General features: G+C 40.2%; 1 protein-coding gene across 1 annotated transcript in view; it reads right to left on the bottom strand.

The window, feature by feature from the left end:
* LOC140480696 (plexin domain-containing protein 2-like) overlaps window positions 1-19,228 on the bottom strand; it is a 415,414-nt gene that overhangs the window by 196,706 nt on the left and 199,480 nt on the right. The window contains exons 3-4 of the mRNA XM_072575933.1: window positions 13,871-14,017; window positions 12,993-13,062 (exon numbers count right to left, since the gene is read on the bottom strand). Of these exons, the coding sequence (XP_072432034.1) occupies window positions 12,993-13,062; window positions 13,871-14,017 (217 nt within the window). The remainder of the gene's footprint in view (window positions 1-12,992; window positions 13,063-13,870; window positions 14,018-19,228) is intronic.

Below are 19,228 nucleotides of genomic sequence, written 5' to 3'. Positions count from 1 at the left end.
ATTACAAGTGTTCCAGAAATACTCCCCTGGACCAGTAGCTTATGAGAGTATGGAATATTTTCTATATAGAATACCAGTTGAGCCAATCTGCAAGCTTATTTTCAATCATGACTTACTATTACTTTGCCAAAATACTTTAAAGTTAACATTCTGCATTTTTCATATTTTCGTTGTTCTGCATGTGTGTGCATATGTATTAATTTTTTAAAAATCCAATTGCTTGTCAAAATATTTTGATTTTTGTTTGAATAAGCTTGTGTCAATTCATAAATCAGTTATTTGCTGTTGAATAAACAAACCTGGTTGACTTGTTCATAATAGTGAACCTGATGATTTGAGATCTCCTTGGAGAAGGCCATATTACCAAACTGATTAAATATAAACTTTCATTGTAACCAGTAGAAGAGTGGAATTCAAAAATGAAACAGAGTACCCCTCCAACCTCAGTTATAACTGTCACTCATATTGACTTACGGGATTGAGCTTTAGTTGGCAGTGGGTAGGCCCATCATTGTGAAATGAATAATCAAAGCATCATTGTAATAAAGAAAGCCAGCTGTCAGTATTTAGTGGAGCAAGACAGAATTAATATATAGCTGCACATTAAATCTTCCAATTACTAGTTTCTATTTAAATTGCAACCTACATTCTTTCCTCAAATTACAGGGCAGGATCTCAAAGCTGCAGTCTGTCATTATTTGTTTGCTGCCATTTGTAAGGAATAAGTTGAGAGACTAACCAATGGGAAAATTGTCACAATATTTTCGGGTGAGAAACACTAGTTTTCTTATCACGCAAATCCATTTGTAAAATCTATGACTGGTGCCTTAGCATCACTGGCATCTGCTCACAACCCTCATAGAATGATTGAGTAGCAGTGCTCCAAAGTAACACTTACATAACTTCCCAAAAAATGGTGAAAGTAAACCATTGCTATAAAGGTAGGACCTATGTTATCCTGTATCCTTACAACTTAAGAAATGGTAATTATAGGTCGATTGTAAACATAACATGTACTGAATTAATACACAACACCTTCTTTACTGATCACATTACATGACCACTAATTTTCTGTTTTTCAGTTTATGTGGTGATATGGGTTTAGATATAATTCAATTTCTCTATCGCCTCTCCTGCCCTGTGTCATCAACTTCAAAGACAGTCTTCACAAATTATCCATTCTGACTAATCGCAAAGTACCTTGGACTCTTTTCTTGTTTTTTATCGATAAGCTTCTCGTTGTTGATATTGAGAAAACTCTTTTTCACATCACTTAATTCCACACTGCTGTTGTTTTGTCTAATGGGCTTGTTCATATCAGAATAAGTATGAAAATAAAACATCTACAGCCATGTCTATGTTAAACCAGCCTTCGCCTTGTCTACTTCACTCCCTCCATAACATTACAACCCTCAACTACATTTACACCATTTCCAGGTCCAACTTTACCATGGAAGCTTCCCATAATCACACTCCATAAACCCAACTCATCTGTCATTCCAAACTTTCCTGTATTAAATCCTGCTCACCTAGGTCCTTCCTTTGGCAACCTTATTGGCTCAACTTCACTAAAAGACAAGTTTCAAAATCTTACAAAATCGTCAGGTATACTAATTTGGAATGTATTTAATTAACTTTCAACTGAAGGTAATTTATAAATTAAGCATAGAGAGTTAGATTGAAAGTATAACGTTACACGTTTATTCATTTCTGTACTTGAACACATTTGTACTTTTCCAGAGAAAAACTCAAACTCTCCATGCAGTCAGCAGTGTCATTTTATCATAGCCTGACAAGCACATATTTTGCCTGAAGCATTTATTTCTCCTTGATATGGTGTTAAAATAACATGGGTGAGACTGGCAAAGCTGGTTTTTTTGTGTCCATGACTAATTGCTCTGGGAAGATGGATTGTTACTGATTTGAGCCAATGTAGTATAGGGAGTTAATGTATATTGATCCAACAATGTTGAAGGAACAGCAACATATCTGAGCAGAACCACAGAAGCATGTGAGACTTTAAGGGGAATTTGGAAGTAATGGTGTCCTCACAACATTGCTGATTATTGTCCTTTTCAGTGACAGAGGCACCAGTCAAACTAAGTGCTCTATCTTGGATGGTTAAGCTTACTGAATGTTGCTATGGCTTCATTATTCAGGCAGGTGGTAGGCGTGCCATCACCTTCCTGACTTAAGACCTATAGATGGGGAATTTTCTTTGAGGGTAGCTCACTTGTTGCATAGTTCCCAGCCTCTCTCCTGCTCATATAAGCACTGATTCTGTGACTGAGAAGGGGAATGAGAAGAATTGAGAGAGAAAACAGTGAAAATGAAGAAAATCTGATCCTCAATTTCAAGATTAAAATCTCTGATTTTTTTTAAAGGTTAAATGGCTAGATGAGAATCTTTCAAGTAAGTGGCAAGCACTGATTTCCATGGATTTTCTCTCATTATTTTGCAATTCACCATCTTTATGTGCAATTTAGGGTTTTATCATGCAATGGAGACAGAATCCCTGACTTGGAAGTCAGAGTAGTTACCTGGTGCATGCAGCTCGCCAGTTGCTTCTCTGAGTCTCTGTCTTGGGTCCATTTACAAACATCTCATTGCACACTCCATAGGCAGTGATCACCACCACCCTGCGTTCAAATCGTTGGCAAAACCTCAGCCTCATTACTTTATTTTGGTTTCAGGCTAACTCCGAATACCTTTTAGCACTGCACCATTGCAATATGGAGCTCTCAGACAACCTACTCCTGCCGGGCGCTCCTGCTCTGTATGCAGGGCACACCCATCTGCAAAGGATGAATCTCCGGGCTCTTAGCTTACTTTCTGAGGACTCACTCACTTTGCACTTACTTGGACTTGCACAGCATCTATGTCATGCCTTGCTTTTTAGTGCACTGATGCTTCAACAAAAGCTGGCAGGGTCAGGCATTTCTGCTCTATTTTGCATTTTAGCACAGAAAGAAAGACATCCAGCTTATCACTGGTATCAGTAGTGAAGAGTCAAGGAAGTGATCACGTTGCTGGACAGCATGTGTGATGTCAATGTCATACGCACAGCATTACGTCAGCAGCTTTCATGGAAAATACACTCTGCATGTGCTTCAACTAAATGACCATGTTTGTGTTTGAGGTTAATTTAAGGTTGCCACATGTACGGAGGTACAGCGAAAACTCTTGTTGTGCATGTGAGACGAGCAGATCATACCACGCAAAGTGCATCAGGATAACAGAACAGAGTGCTGAATACAGTGTTACAGCTACAGAGAAGGTGCACAGAGAGAGAGAGAGAGAGAGAGATCAACATTATTCTGTTCAAAAGTCTGATAACAGAAGGGGAAAAGCTGTGCTTGAATCTGTTCATATGTGTACTGAAACTTTTATACCTTCTGCCCGAAGTGAATAAAGTCAAAGAGGAGCAGTTGTTAGTAGAATCAAGGGGCACGACAGTCAGTCAAGGGTTTCCTCAACAATTAGTCAAGGACATCATCTAAGTCCAGGGGATGGCCACAGTCAGTCATGCATTTGGTCAGATGAAGGTCGAGGGTTCAATACTCTTGCAGTGCAAAGGTCCATAAGGTCAAGAACTTATCATGCTCTTACTTAAATACACTCACAGTGCTCTGCAGCAATGAGCTCCACAGTTAATGTACCCTCTGACTGAAGAAATTCCTCTTCAACTCGACCTTAAAGAGTAATCCCTTCTCTGAGGCTGTGCCATTGGATCCTAGTCTCTTCTACTAGTAAAAGCACTCCTCTATGTCCACTCTACCTAAGCCTCTCGGTATTCTGTAAGTTTCAATTAGATCCCCCCCCACCTCCTCATCCTTCTAAACACATCAAGCATAGACCCAGAATTCTCAACCACTCCTCATATAACAAGCCGTTCATCATCGGGATCATTTTTGTAAATCTCCTCTGGACCGCCTGCAATGCCCATCTAAACACACACTTCCTTATATACAGGGCCCAAAGCTGCTTATAACATTCCAAATGTAGTCTGACCTGACCCTTATGCAGCCTCAGCAGTACATATCTATTCTTGTATTCTAGCCCTCTTGAAATGAATTCTAACATTACAACTGCCTTTCTAACTGCCAATTGAATCTGCATGTTAACCTTAAGAGAATCTTGAGCTAAGGCTCCCAAGTCCCTTTATGCTTCAGATTCCTTCCTACCAAAATGCAAAACCTTGTACTTTCCCACATTGTATTCCATCCGCAATTTCTTTGCCCACTCTCCTAGCCTGTCCAAGTCCTTCTGCAATCTCAGACCCCCACTCCGGCCTATCACCCTCACCTTAACCTCCTTCCACCTATCGCATTTCCAACACCACCCCCACTCCGGCCTAGCACCCTCACCTTAACCTCCTTCCACCTATCGCATTTCCAACCACACACATCATTTACTGCATCCGCTGCACCCGATGTGGCCTCCTCTATATTGGGGAGACAGGCTGCCTACTTGCGGAACGTTTCAGAGAACAACTCTGGGACACCCGGACCAACCAACCCAACCACCCCGTGGCTCAACACTTCAACTTCCCCTCCTACTCTGCCAAGACATGCAGGTCCTTGGACTCCTCCATCGCCAGACCATAGCAACACGACGGCTGGAGGAAGAGTGCCTCATCTTCTGCCTAGGAACCCTCCAACCACAAAGGATGAACTCAGATTTCTCCAGTTTCCTCATTTCCCCTCCCCCACCTTATCTCAGTTCCAACTGTCAAACTCAGCACCACCTTCCTAACCTGCAATCTTCTTCCTGACCTCTCCGCCCCCCACCCCCACTCCGGCCTATCACCCTCACCTTAACCTCCTACCACCTATCGCATTTCCAACACCCCTCCCCCAAGTCCCTCCTCCCTACCTTTTATCTTAGCCTGCTGGACACACTTTCCTCATTCCTGAAGAAGGGCTCATGCCCGAAACGTCGATTCTCCTGCTCCTTGGATGCTGCCTGACCTGCTGTGCTTTTCCAGCAACACATTTTCAGCTTCTGCAATCTCACCATTTCCTCAATATTACCTGCCCTCCACCTATCTTTGTGTCATCTGTCAACTGAGCAACAATGTCCTCAGTTCCTTCATCCAGTTCATTAATGTATGACTTGAATATTATGGTCCCACCACTGACCCCTGCAGAACCCACTAGTCACTGGCTGCATCCTTTATCTGTATTCTCTGCCTTCTGCCAGACAGCCAATCCTCTGTCCACACCAGTACCTTGCCCTTAACATCATGGGCTCTTGTCTTGATTAGCAGTTTCCTATGTGGCACCTTGTGAAAACTGTTGTGGAAATCCAAATACATTTGCCCACTGACTCTCCTTTATCTAACTTGCTTGTTACATTCTCAAGAAGAGAACACTTCCAAGAACTCCACAGCCTCATCCTTAATAACAACTAAGTGCAGGCTAACCAGCCTATAATTCTGCCATCTTCTGCCTTCCTCTCTTCTGAAGTAGGGGTATTTAATTAGCCATTGCCTTATCCTCTGGGATACTCCTGACTCCAATGATTCCCGAAAGATCATCAACAATGCTTCAACATTCTCCACAGTCAATCTACAGGTCAGGTTCAACCAGTTTGGGAGCACTGCTAATTGGGAGCTGTGGACACATCAGTCTGAGCTTCTGTCAGAACCATCCTCATAGTCAGTCTAGTGAGGTGGGCCAAGGGAATTATTGGAGACTCTCTATACTGTGTCTGGGGAAATTAGGAAAGTGAACCTGGGGATGGGATACATTATGCTAGTGCGCAGAGAAGACGATGAGAGTGAAGGTGGGCAACTCCAAATAAAAGGGTGGGATCTGATAGCAGAGGAAAACACAGATACTGTAATGGGACTGGGGGTGAGGTGGGTTCACAAATCATCACCACCCTGGCCTCAACTGACAAACAGTTGATAGCGACTGGGCCACGTTAATGCTGTAAGTCAAGGGCTGAGGGAGAAGGCAGGTGAGTATTTGTTTAAATTTGCTGGTTTGGTTCCAATTACTTCATCAGGACTTGCACTGTAATTATATGCCTGAACATTAGCAGGAACACAATCGCTGACACTGCTTTCAACCCAATTTAAAATCTACACTTTGCCACTTCCACTCAAATGAGGCACAATGCCAAATTTACCAAAGAGCTTTAGGCTGACAAAGTTGAAGAAGCATTTCTTTTGGGCAATGATGGAGATTTACTCGTGCCTCCAGAATGGAAGGTGGTCAATGCATCCCCTTCCACCACAGCATCCCCAGAGCTTTTTAATTCTCTGGATTGGAGACAGCACTAACAGCCCTTGGTCAGAGCAGTGATACTTGATGGAGAGGCTAGGAAGAGGAGGGACAGAGCACCCTGGGAGTACAGCCTTTGGTGGGAGTGCCTGATGTGGAAATAGGACCTTTCTAGTTGATGTCTTTGCATTCACCTCATTCTTGAACTCCAGCTGCAGCATTCAAACCTAAGAGCCTCAACTGAGAGCAGGGGGCTCACCCTAAGTCTCACTTGCCCTCACACAGTTGCAGCCGATCGGGGTTCGGCAGAAAGGGTGGGGCAAACCCAAGGAATGTTTTGGAACTCTCATTTGCAAAATCGCCAATGGGTTTCCATAAAATTCTGCCCATTTATTTTCATTGGAGTATCACTATTCCTGGCAGCAACATTGGTATAAAATACCAAATAGGAAAAGTGATTAATCAAATTGTTTCCCGACACAGACCATCTCAAGCTGCTGTTACATGGACTCTATCTCATGCATTTAATGTACTGCATCAATGCTCCTTGAATACTAAATACTATCAAACACACACAGAATATTCATCCAACCTGCTATGTTTATTGTTTGAATATGGTCTACTGACCGAGACTATTGCATTCACTCTCATTGCAACAGGAACATGTGTCATTTCTGCTGATCTCTGTCCAAAAATAAGCTTCAACCACATTCCCAATTAATAATTCAGTTCTATTTTGGCAATCATAATCATCTTTATAAAATCATGAGGGGTATGGATAGGATAAATAGACAAAGTCTTTTCCCTGGGGTGGGGGAGTCCAGAACTAGAGGGCATAGGTTTAGGGTGAGAGGGAAAAGATATGAAAGAGACCTAAGGGGCAACTTTTTCACACAGAGGGTGGTACGTGTATGAAATGAGCTGCCAGAGGAAGTGGTGGAGGCTGGTACAATTGCAACATTTAAAATTCTGGATTAGTTGTGCTGGAAGAGCACAGCAGTTCAGGCAGCATCTAAGTAGCTTCGAAATCGACGTTTCGGGCAAAAGCCCTTCATTAGGAATAAAGGCAGTGAGCCTGAAGCATGGAGAGATAAGCTAGAGGAGGGTGGGGGTGGGGAGAAAGTAGCATGGAGTACAATGGGTGAGTGGGGGAGGAGATGAAGGTGATAGGTCAGGGAGGAGAGGGTGGAGTGGATAGGTGGAAAAGGAGATAGGCAGGTAGGACAAGTCCGGACAAGTCATGGGGACAGTTACTGAGCTGGAAGTTTAGAACTAGGGTGAGGTGGGGGAAGGGGAAATGAGGAAACTCTCCATGCTTCAGGCTCACTCTACCCTCTCCTCCCTGACCTATCACTTTCATCCCCTCTCCCACTCACCCATTGTACTCTATGCTACTTTCTCCCCACCCCTACCCTCCTCTAGTTTATCTCTCCACGCTTCAGGCTCACTGCCTTTATTCCTGATAACATTGTTTTTACCTGCAACATTTAAAAGGCATCTTGATGGGTAGATGACTAGGAAGGGTTTGGAGGGATATGGGCCAGGTGCTAGATTGGATTGGGATATCTGGTCGGCATGGACGAGTTGGACCGAAGGGTCTGTTTCCATGTTGTACATCTCTATGGTTCTATCTCAGGGTCATTTGTTTTTGCTGCATATGTGATAAATGTTTCTAATGTATTATCATCTGGACACTTGGACTTCAAAATTGAGTTGTAATAAATTTTAGTTTTCAGTTCTGTGAAAGGGGCTTGCTTCTTTTAACAAAGGTCAGGAATCATTTTTGAACTGTGAGTTCAAACATCATTTCAAAGAAAGCAAATATCTTAAGCTAAATGAATAGAGAAGTTACATGTGGAGTTAAATAATGAAACATTTACAAAGATGAACTTGAAGGACATACAAAAAGAAAGAATATGGCCACAGCCAGGTTTCTGTTCAAAAGAATCGTTTCATATCAGGAGGAGGGTTGATGAGCTTGAGGTAGTCCAGCCTTTCAGAGCTGGAAATAAATCTTAAATTGTTTTAGCAGTTTAAGTAGACAGGGCTTTTCTTGAAATTTAGTTAAGAAAACTTAGTGAAGTATCCAGGAGAAACAGTAACAGAGAGAATTACATTTGATTAAACTATTGAGAATGGGCTGAAAGGAAATGTTTGCGGCCTTGCTGATTAAGAATGGAATTATGGAATTAAGATAGGAGTAATAATTCTTTGGGCTTGAGTGACTGCAAAGGATATTGCTGGGAAAAGGGTTGAATTTTTCTTTTCATTGTTCATTTTAAGATCTTTCTAAATTGTGTATATATCGATTTGCTTATTTCCTTTTGCATAATACACTGTACTCTTTAGTGAAAAGAGCTTGTTGATAGTTTGTTCAGTCACTGACTACTGTGTTAACCAAACTAAAAATAAACTTATGTTATCAAGCCATGTTTCACTTTGTGATCTGACGTATCCTGTATCACCAACAGCTGGAATCACAACCTCATTCTATTAGATAAATCCACTATTGCAGAATTCTCAAACCCTATTGTATAGGCAATTGCCTTATTAAAAATAGGGCACTTTTTATGACTACTATTTTATTTCTGGGAGATAAGAAAATCTACTTTGCTCAGTTTGTAAACATTAAATAGATCTTTAAATAAGATTCAGGAATGTATCGTAATTTAGCATATGTGCATGTATAGAATAGGAAATGATTTTAAATATACAAAATGCTAAGTAAAATAAATCAATACTTCACATTTAAAACAGCAGGTTTCCTAGCCTGAACAGAAAATATGTTGGATCATCAACGTAGCAACCTATAAATCAATTTTTAACACATTTTAGTTCAGAATTCTTTTTCGGTTCAATTTCACCTTAAATCTCTAACCATTTGAGTTCTGATAGCCTCGATGTAACATTTGCAGGGTTAAGACACGAAAAATTACCAGCCTGCTCAAAATGTTTAAATAACCTGTTAACTCCATCTTGTATGTTTCTTTGTGAAATAAGCTGCTGCCAATTCTCTGTGGACTAGTGCAATTCCACTTCCAATTTGCACAGATTCCAAAGCTCCTACCCACAATCAACACTTACCTTCAAATCTGACCACTGCTGCAATTCATAGAGACATCACAGTGACAGTGACATTGCATTAGTGAGCTTGCAACCTGCTTTTATTTAATCTGTTTAAAACTTCATCACAAATTATGACTGGCAGTGGTTTTACTGATTAAAAGAAAAACTGCACAACCATCATTTATCACTGTAATAACTCCTCAGACCAGAAAATGTATTAACAGGATTCACATCATAATAATTACTGTGCAATGATACACTGCAGCTTATAGACTGCATGAATGACAGGTTTCACAACATAATCTGTCTTTTCAATGTCCTGATAAAACATATCTATTATTTATTTGAATTGAATTATATATAATAATAAAGAATGTACACCTAAGTAATTAAAAAGGAGATTTATTGTCTTATCAAGCATTGACAATAATTTTCTGCTGCAGCTACACTCAATAAATGTGCACTACCACATTCGCCACCAGAACCATTAATTTAGAATTTGGGTTATATGAGCAACAGATACCAGCCGTTAGAATAAAGGAAGATGTGATAGCCATACGAACATAGAATAAACTGCAAAATGCATAAAACACCCAGGGGACTCTGAACAGATTAACACCACATGTTGAAAAAAAAGCAAATAGAAACCTGTGATATTTCAAGAGATCAGAAAACCAATTTAAAAACTAAAGATTGTGGGTTCAGCTGTTACAAGCATACTTAGTGCTGGCATTTCAGATGTTTGAAAATCTGCCACAGTGTTTCCAGAAAAGAGAAAAATAAGTAAGCTCTGATCAGCTTATGAATGTTTACCTATTGACAATGGCTGTAGAGTGTCTATTAGGTATTACAGAACTAACTGCAAGGTCCACTTCATTCTCTTCAGCCTTCACCCCTAAAGTTAAATACCTTATCAACTTCTAAAGTCTTCAAAGCTAATCATAGAACAAGAAGAGTGCCCAAGTCATAGAGCCATAGAGATGTACAGTATGGAAACAGACCCTTCGGTCCAACCCGTCCATGCCGACCAGATATTCCAACCCAATCTAGTCCCATCTGCCAGCACCTGCCCCAAATCCCTCCAAACCCTTCCTATTCATATACCCATCCAAATGCCTTTTAAATGTTGCAATTGTACCAGCCTCCACCACTTCCTCTGGCAGCTCATTCCATACACGCACCACGCTCTGTGTGAAAAAGTTGCCCCTTAGGTCTCTTTTATATCTTTCCCTCTCTCACCCTAAACCTATGCCCTCTCATTCTGGACTCCTCGAACCTGGGGAAAACACTTTGTCTATTTATCCTATTCATGCCCCTAATGACTTTGTAAACCTCTATAAGGTCACCCCTCAACCACTGACGATCCGGGGAAAACAGCCCCGGCCTGTTCAGCCTCTCCGTATAGCTCAAATCCTCCAACCCTAGCAATATCCTTGTAAATCTTTTCTGAACCCTTTCAAGTTTCACAACATCTTTCCAACAGGAAGGAGACCAGAATTGCACGCAATATTCCAACTGTGTCCTGCACAGCAGCAACATGGTCTCCTCCCTGTACTCAATACTCTGACCGATAAAAGAAAGCATACCAAATGCTTTCTTCACTATCCTATCGACCTGTGACTCCACTTTCAAGGAGCTATGAACCTGCACTCCAAGGTCTCTTTGTTCAGCAACAGTCCCTGGGACCTTACTATTAAGTGTATAAGTCCTGCTAAGATTTGCTTTCCCAAAATGCAGCACCTCGCATTTATCTGAATTAAATTCCATCTGCCACTTCTCAGCTCATTGGCCTATCTGGTCCAGATCCTGTTATAATCTGAGGTAACCCTCTTCGCTGTCCACTACACCTCCAATTTTAGTGTCATCTGCAAACTTACTAACTGTACTTTTTATGCTCACATCCAAATCACTTATGTAAATGACAAAACGTAGAGGGCCTAGCACCGATCCTTGTGGCACTCCACTGGTCACAGGCCTCCAGTCTGAAAAACAACGCTCCACCACCACCCTCTGTCTTCTACCTTTGAGCCAGTTCTGTATCCAAATGGCTAGTTCTCCCTGTATTCCGAGAGATCTAACCTTGCTAACCAGTCTTCCATGGGGAATCTTGTTGAACGCCTTACTGAAGTCCATTTTGATCACATCTATTGCTCTGCCCTCATCAAACCTCTTCCTCCAAAAACTCAATCAAATTTGTGAGACATGATTTCCCAAGCACAAAGCCATGTTCACTATCCCTAATCAGTCCTTGCCTTTCCAAATACATGTCCATCCTGTCCCTCAGGATTCCCTCCAACAACTTGCCCACCACTGACGTCAGGCTCACTGGTCTATAGTTCCCTGGCTTGTCCTTAACACCCTTCTTAAACAGTGGCACCACATTAGCCAACCTCTAGTCTTCTGGCACCTCACCTATGACTATCGATGATACAAATATCTCAGCAAGAGGCCCAGCAATCTCTTCTCTAGCTTCCCACAGAGTTCTAGGGTACACCTGATCAGGTCCTGGGGATTTATCCACCTTTATCCATTTGAAGACATCCAGCACTTCCTCCACTGTAATCTGGACATTTTGCAAGGTGTAACCATCTATTTCCCTACATTCTATATCTTCCACATCCTCTTCCACAGTAAATACTGATGCAAAATACTCATTTAGTATCTGCCCCATTTTCTGTGGGTCCACACAAAGGCCACCTTACTGATCTTTGAGGGGCCCTATTCTCTCCCTAGTTACACTTTTGTCCTTAACTTATTTACAAAATCTCTTTGGATTCTCCTTAATTCTATTTGCCAAAGCTATCTCATGTCTTCTTTTTGTCCTCCTGATTTCCCTCTTAAGTATACTCCTACTGCCTTTATACTCTTCTAAGTATTCACTTGATCTATCTTGTCTATACCTCACATATGCTTCCTTCTTTTTCTTAACCAAATCCTCAATTTCTTTAGTCATCCAGCATTCCCTATAGCTACCAGCCTTTCCTTTCACCCTAACAGGAATATACTTTATCTGGATTTTCGTTATATCATTCCTGAAGGCTTCCCATTTTCCAGCCGTCTCTTTATCTGCAAACATCTGCCCCCCAATCAGCTTTCGAAAGTTCTTGCCTCATATCTTGTGAAATTCTCAGAGAATTTAGTAATGAAGAAATAACTAATGATAAAATTGGTAGTAAAAGCTATAAATTATACACCAATATAAAATATATACAAAGATATAAAATATAATCATCTAGACATATCATTAGTTCATTTACTGTCAACCAAAATATTGAAACGCAGATTCAGATTTTTAAAGAATTGATTAAAGCATTGACAACCAACATCCTGAAAGCAAAAATTAACAACTAAAACAGCCAAAAGGAGCAGGGTTTTACATGGAGCTGGGTAGCCGATGCATCAAAAGACTGCTTTCCACCTCTGACACCTGATTGAATCTAGGACAGCAGTCTAACATTGCAGGTAGGGGAGAGGATATGGCCATGGCCCTTCAGTAAAAGAAGACGTGAGGAAATTCAGCTCCAAAGTAAATTCTCAATCTCAATGCATTCTCATTATCCTCCGTATCAATGTCAATACAGCAAATCATAGGGGCATTTGATCAATGTGTGAGAAGGCAATGGTGAATCAGTTGTTGTTGCTTGTATTATTCATTTATCACCAGAAAAATACAGTTAAAATTCAAGACGGACTTACCGCCAGTCGCCACGGTAACCTCTGTCAGGAAATGGCCATAAAATGGGAAGTGGAAGGACAAATTTACCCTCTGCATGAAGTAATCAAATTAGTTTGTCAACAAAATAAATAGCACTTATAATGTTTTAAGAGAAATAAATCATTAAAATTCATTTATATCATTTCACAATAATGATTAGTTAAAGAAATTAGAAGCACCCTGTTGCTAGAACTTTTAGGGGAGAATTGTAACAGTCTAAAATATCTTTATTAAAAAGATTGAAAACTTCTTGATAAAATATTTCATTTTAAACAGAAATAGCTGAAAAAACTCAGCAGGCCTGGCAGCAGAGTTAACGGTTTGGGTCCATTGGACCTTCTTCAGAACTTCAGTTCTAGAAACTGAAACATTAATTCTGTTTTGTCCCCACAGACACTGCCAGATTTGCTGAGTTTTTCCAGCAATTTTTGTTTTTGATTCTGATTTCCAGTATCGACAGTTCTTTGTTTTTCTCCAATCTGAACAGTGTAGTTGTTCCCTCTGTCAACCAGATGCTTTCATGACTATGCGCTGGGAATTTTATTCACTGATTTTTCCATCTTTCTACATCTCTATCCACTTTTAAAAGCCCCACTTTTTGTTTCGTGTTACCCGCATTAACTTTGATTTAATTTTCCTTCTTTTTTATTTAAGCACCTTTCTATGTTAATGGTATATTAGTGATAAATGCATATGAATATAATATGGAAGAAATAAATTTGGGTTTAATGAAGAAATATATCATATACTGTATTTACTCCTAAAATAATGTGATCATGTACTCAAAGTCAATCATCTAAATTATTCTAGGTGTTTGGAAAATGTACTTTATTGATAATAATAGTTAGATGACACTTACAGCAGCTTGCCGGTGGGTGTTAGACAGAATCCCGTGAATCTTCACTTTATCTTTTTCCATTTGATCCATGTTAACCCATAGTTCCCTGGTTTCTGGATCAGATGGTCCAAACATTCTTGATGTATAGTAGTTGTGGTCTGTGTTTTCCTGCAAATAATTGAGTACAGTTGACATATTATACTTTTACAAGATGAAAGTCCAATGTTATCTAATTGCCAGATGTGACACATGCTTCAAGGTTTAACACTGGATTCTTGAGCAGAAAACATGCCTCCTTCTTGAGCTGTCTGCCCCAAGGTCGGGCTGTCCCATACAGCAATGTTGGCCGCAACGGCTGGGGCAAGGAGGCAGGTCTGGCTGAAACAGGGATCTAACTTCACGCTGTTGGGACCAATCTGATCACATTGGCTGTCCAGTCAACTGAGGCAACCAGTCACCTAAGGAGTCAGAATTGCACTTTTACGTGCATCATGTAGCATGGAGAAATGGATATAAATATAGTGATTGTGGAGTTTCTAATTTCTTCTTCCCATGTGGCTGAGCAGGAATCGCTCCTACGCTTACCACCTACTATTGGTTTGTACTGGAATGATCTTCAAGTTGACACTTCAATCTCTCTGGCCACGTTAAGACAGCCACTTCCTTGGCTACCAATTCCTGACGTGGGCTTTGAACCAGGAGTTTCTAACTCAAAGGCGGGGAGGTTACTCACTGCACCATAAGATTCTGAGAAAACATTGAGAATAAGATATTTGGAGGGCTGCTTTGAGCTATGTGGACTGTGTAAGTTGGCCCACATAGCACTCTTATGGGATCAATGAGGAAAACCTTGCAAGTTTTGACCTGTTCATTGTCTGTCCCCATGGAATCAACATAGAACAGAAAGCAAAGTCAGTTTGGAAAGACCATGCATTTGTACAGAACTGCACCACGTGCTCATGTTGTCACAAAACTCTTTACTACCAGAGAATTAGTCAAGTGCAGTCTTTTATGATGTAGTTAAATACAACTGCCAAACAAATCTTACAGAAAGTAAACAAGATGAAAGATAAGCTAATTTATATGGATGATGATAGTCAATTCATGATTCTCCTTCAAGTGGTGCCACCAGTCTTTTGATTACTATGAGAAAAGGCAAATAAAACCTGGGTTTAACATCTCACTCAATCAAGATCACCTCCAACAATGCAGCACAGTCTCAAAATGTTGACATTTTGCTCTCACTCCCAAGTGTAGTTCACTTTTGAATATCAAGAAAAGCAGTGGTTCTAGTACTGAACTTAAAGAAATCCCATTTTAGTGGAAAAACAACAGTTCACAGCTCTCTTTTCCTGTCACTTTGATAGTATCGTATCTGTTCTATTATTTTTACTTTTATTCCATGGCTTTGACATTGCTGACAAGTCTATCATATTGCAACATATTAAACTGCTTTTAGAAGTCAACATATCAACCCTATTATTCTCATCAACTGTCTCTGTTACATTATCAAAAAACCCAATCAGGTTATTTAACAGAATTTGCCATTAACAAGTCCAAAGTGACTGTTAATTTTATTTTATATTATCATCTCCCAATGCTTTCCCATCAATGACCTGTAGATGCCGGGACTACCATTTTTAAACATCTTCTGTGAAGAAGGGGCAACATGTGCAGTTCTCCAATGCTCTGGCAGCACCCCACCTGCCTCTGTATTTAAGGTGGCTTCGAAGATTATGGCCAGGACCTCTGAAATTTTGACTCTCCCCCAGCATTCTTAAATGCATCCCATCTAGTCTTAGTGAGTTAATAACTTTTAATACAACCAGCCTTTCAAATACATTCAATTTATCAATTTTGAATCCATCCGGTGTCTTAATCAGCCATCTCCTTCACAATGACCATGGTAGCACTGTTACTGATAAAAGACAGATGTAAATTAGTCAATTAGTACCTCAACCATACCTTTTGCTTCTATGTGTTGATTCTATTTTTGTTCACCAATTCGTTCCCCCATCCCTGCCATCACCCCTTTTGTTGCTACCCTTTCATCATTATTTATATCTCAAGAAGGCTTTTGGACTTTCACTCTAAATTATGCCCCAACTTTAACTCCAGACTGAAACCTGTCCAATCTTTTAGCTAACCCAAACCTTATATTACTTTGAAAATGTTCCTTGATGGATACTTGATCCACTTAACCCATCTCCATTAAATAACTAGATCCAGCCATGCTACCTTCATAATTGAACCAAAATATATTGACCAAGGAAATTCTTCAAAAACACACATCAGAAACTTCCTCTTCTTTATCCTTTCCATAATCACTATTACAGCCCATACTATGATAATTCAAATTATCCATTATCAGAAGTATATACTGTAGCTTTTTTTATTGACTGAAGAGAGGTTGAGAAGCAGTAACATGGGTTGGTGTTTGTGAGTAACTCACTTCCTGCGTCCCCAAAAGCTGTGTACCACCCACAAGGTACTTTTTTTATTCATATCATGATGTGGGCATTGCTGCCGGGCCAACATTTAGTATTCAGAAGGCAGTAAAGAGTCAAGCATGTTACTGGAGACACAAGCAGAGCATACTAGGAAAGAATTGTAGGTTTATTGCCCTAGAGGATATTAGTGCACCAGATGGGGTTTTATGGTAACCAACATTGTAGTCATCATGAAAATTACATTTTTTTCATACTGAATTAATATTTACCACTACCAAGTCACTCACACACTCCAGAGAGCACATCACTGTCAAGAAGCAGGAACTTTGGGAGCAGGAAGAACAGTCTCAGCTTCCGTTCAACCAGTTTAATGAAGATAGCATCAATTCCTATCATCTTGGACTTCCAAGGCATGTTTTAAACCTTGAGTATTATTGGAGCTGCACTCATCCAGACAAGTGGGGAATATTCTATCACACTCCTGACTTAGTACTCATAGAGACAAAATGGATTCAGGTTTACTCAAAAAGGGAATGAGGCAAAAATCAGGTTGCTACAGGTCAATTAGCCAATATTCGTTGTTGCAAAACTGTTGGAGTCTACTACAAAGGATAACAAATAGCATTTAGAAATACTGTTGTTCACCATTGTTTGTCATTTATATAAACAAGTTGGATGAGAATATAAGGGCCATGGTGAGTAAGTTTGCAGAAGACACCAAATTAGTGGTACAGTGGACAGTGAAGAAGGTTATCAAAGAGTACAATGAGATCTTGATCAAGTGGGTCAGGAATGGCATTCAGAGTTTAATTCCGTTAAATGCGAGGTGTTTCAGTTTGGTAAGACAAATCAGGGCTTAGACGGTTACTGGTAAGGCCATGAGGATTGCTGTCAAATGGAGAAACCTAGGGGTACAGGTACATAGTTCCTTGAAAGTGGTGTCACAAGTAGACAGGGTAGTGAACAAAGTGTTTGGCATGCTTGCGTTCATCAGTTAGAGCACTGAGTACAGGAGTTGGGATGTCATGTTACAACTGTACAAGACATTGGTAAGGCCTCTGTGTACAATTCTGGTCATCCTGCCACAAGAAGGATGTTATCAAACTGGACACAGTGCAAAAAAGATATACAAGGATGTTACTGACACTGGAAGTTTTGAGTTATAAGGAGAGGCTGAATATGCTTGGATTCTCTTCCCTGGAGCATAGGAGGCTCAGGGTAACCTTACAGAAGTTTATAAAATCTTGAGAGGCATAGAAAGGATGAATACCGAAGGTCTTTTCCCCAGGTTAGGGGAACCCACAACTAGAGGACATAGGTTTAAGGTGAGAAGGCAAAGATTTAAAATGGATCTGAAATGTAACTTTTTCACACAGAAGGTGGTGCGTATATGGAATGAGCTGCTAGAGGAAGTGGTGCAGGTGGATACAATTACAACATTTAAAAGACATTTGGACAGGTAAATGGATATAAAAGGCTGGGAGGAATATGAGTGAAATGCAGGAAAATGCGACTCGTTCAGTTTTTGAAACCTGGTCGGCATGGATGAGTTGGGCCGAAGGGCCTGTTTCTATGCTGTATACCTCTATGACTTTACGACTTATTATTGATAATGTCATGGATAGATATACATTATATATATATATATATGTGGCAGATTGGTGAGGATGGAACCAAGTATGTTTTTCCCTTCACCAGACCCAAAACATTATCTTTGCTTACTTTCTACAAGTGTTGCTCGACCTGCTGAGTTTCTCCAGCAATTTCTGCTTATGTTTCTGTTTTTCAGCATCTGCAGTTTTCTGTTTTGCCCTCCTGTTGGTTCCCTCACCATATACCCAGTCTAGTAGCTATGTCCTTTAGAGCTCAATCAGTTATGCTGCTACTGAGCCACTCTTGGTTGTGGTCACTGAAGTTCCCTACCCATAATACAATGTGCTTAACATGGAGGAATTCTGGTTCATCAGCTGAGAGCAGGGCAGTGGTAATTAGCAGGAGACTTCCCTGCCCATGTTTGGCTTGTTGCTATGGGACTGCATGAGATCAGGAGTCACCTGCTTGTTCTCCAACAAGTTTCACACCTTCTTGGATTGTAACAAAATTGCCATTTATTCATTGTCCCTGGACCAAAATGTTGTACTTCTTGCCTTACAACACTGTGTGGATTAACACCACATGGAACACAAAGATTCAAGAAGGCTGCTCACCGTCATCTTCTCAAGGGTAGTTAGAATTGGGAACCAAATAATGGCATCACCAGAAAAGCTTGCATCTATGAAAAACTAAAACTATGTGACTTTGGTTACAGTTGTCCACAAGTTGTGGGAGGAGCCTGATTAGAGAGATTCAAACTTTCTGTTGTGGGAATATACGGAGTTTTGAAGTGACAATTTACTTCAGTACTTTGGTGAGGCAAGCGTGATTGGAGATTGAGTGTTAACTTGCAAGGTTAGAATGGGATGTGCATTTTTTTTAAGGATTGGATTTTGAAACCTGAATCTCCATAATGGACATTTTATAATGAAACAACTGTTCGAAAGTAGAAAAAGCAGGAGATTATTACTACTTATTTACAGTCCCATCTCCATTCATTGGTATGCATAATATCAAAAACAAATTTGGAAAGATGTAAAGTACAACAAATATAATCTAACTTGAAGGCAATTATATCATATTTATTTGATCAGGAAATCAATCTTTTCATGATTATAGTATTATGCATGAGTTATTTTAGTTAACTCTTAAAACAAACACGTCAACTTACACTGTTAAATGGGGATCCACAAGAGCAGATCAAAGCACTTCCTCTGCTCTATTAAGTTGATTGGTTGCTCTCTAAGTGCAGATTAAATGACATCTCAGTCTATACAGAAAGCAGTCATGATTTGGAGATGCCGGTGTTGGACTGGGGCATACAAAGTTAAAAATC

Source organism: Chiloscyllium punctatum, chromosome 8 (genome assembly GCF_047496795.1).
Source record: "Chiloscyllium punctatum isolate Juve2018m chromosome 8, sChiPun1.3, whole genome shotgun sequence".
Classification (NCBI taxonomy): domain Eukaryota; kingdom Metazoa; phylum Chordata; class Chondrichthyes; order Orectolobiformes; family Hemiscylliidae; genus Chiloscyllium; species Chiloscyllium punctatum.
The sequence above is the reverse complement of the archived record's forward strand: the minus strand, read 5'-3'. Positions and strand labels throughout refer to the sequence as shown.